Here is an 884-nt window from a genome sequence, read left to right on the forward strand (position 1 = left end):
ATGTAAGGCATAAGCCTTCTCCTTCCTTCCAGGCCCCTGCAAAATTGACAAAATCCAGTTCCAAAAGCACAGCCGCAAGGTCTCAGCCACCTGATGGAGCCCCACAAGCAGGGGCAAACACTGCACAGAAACTGAAATCAACCTTGAATTTAAATCAACCCATTTGTATGTCTTCAATTTCTCCTGCAAAAGCTTCACAGGAACTAAAAGATAAGCAATTGGTTTCAGTTGCCAAAAAGCAGCCTCAGAATAAAAGTACCCGCCAGCAGACAGGGCCCAGCTCCTCGAGGTCCCCTGGACGTACTCCACTGGCCATCGTGAGTCTTCCCCAGTCTTCTGCCAAAACACAAACTGTAACAAAGTCAGCACAGACTGCCTCTAAGGGCCAGTGTTCAGCTGAAGGGCCTCCAAAAAGTGTCAAAGCCCCAGCTTCAACCAGGAAACCCCCCTCATCTGGTAAGGAAGCAGTTAGTGGAGATAAAAAACCAACTGCAAAGAAGAAGGAAGATGATGACCATTATTTTGTTATGACTGGAAGTAAAAAACCTAGAAAATAAATACATGCGTCATTTTCAGGAAACAGAAGAGTGTTAGTTTCACATCTTAAAATTTTCTCCTATTTGTGTTTGTCCAAATAGGCGCAGATATTAAGTACAACAAGATGAGGGTAGAGGTTGGGGATAGGGCTCGGCGTTGGGGAACAGGGTGAAGAATATCTGAATTCACTAGAAGGTTCCCTTTTCAGGCAAACAATTATAAAATGGCCACAAGGTTCATATTAATAATAGATTTTTGTATGGTTTTCAATCCAAAGCCTTGTTGTTAATGTCTCCATTGAGGAAAATATAAAAGTCAAGTAACACTACTAGAATTATAACTATATT

General features: G+C 42.2%; 1 protein-coding gene across 1 annotated transcript in view; it reads left to right on the top strand.

Annotated features, from left to right (window-relative positions):
* The window catches only part of LOC111820111 (GAS2-like protein 3), a 4,058-nt gene extending 3,205 nt beyond the window's left edge, over positions 1-853 (top strand). The window contains exon 3 of the mRNA XM_023728905.1: positions 8-853. Coding sequence (XP_023584673.1) covers positions 8-557 — 550 coding nt within the window. The 3' untranslated portion in view covers positions 558-853. The remainder of the gene's footprint in view (positions 1-7) is intronic.
* Positions 854-884: the final 31 nt, after the last annotated feature.

The sequence above is a fragment of the Trichechus manatus genome, unplaced genomic scaffold (assembly GCF_000243295.1).
Source record: "Trichechus manatus latirostris isolate Lorelei unplaced genomic scaffold, TriManLat1.0 scaffold00027, whole genome shotgun sequence".
NCBI classification, from domain to species: domain Eukaryota; kingdom Metazoa; phylum Chordata; class Mammalia; order Sirenia; family Trichechidae; genus Trichechus; species Trichechus manatus.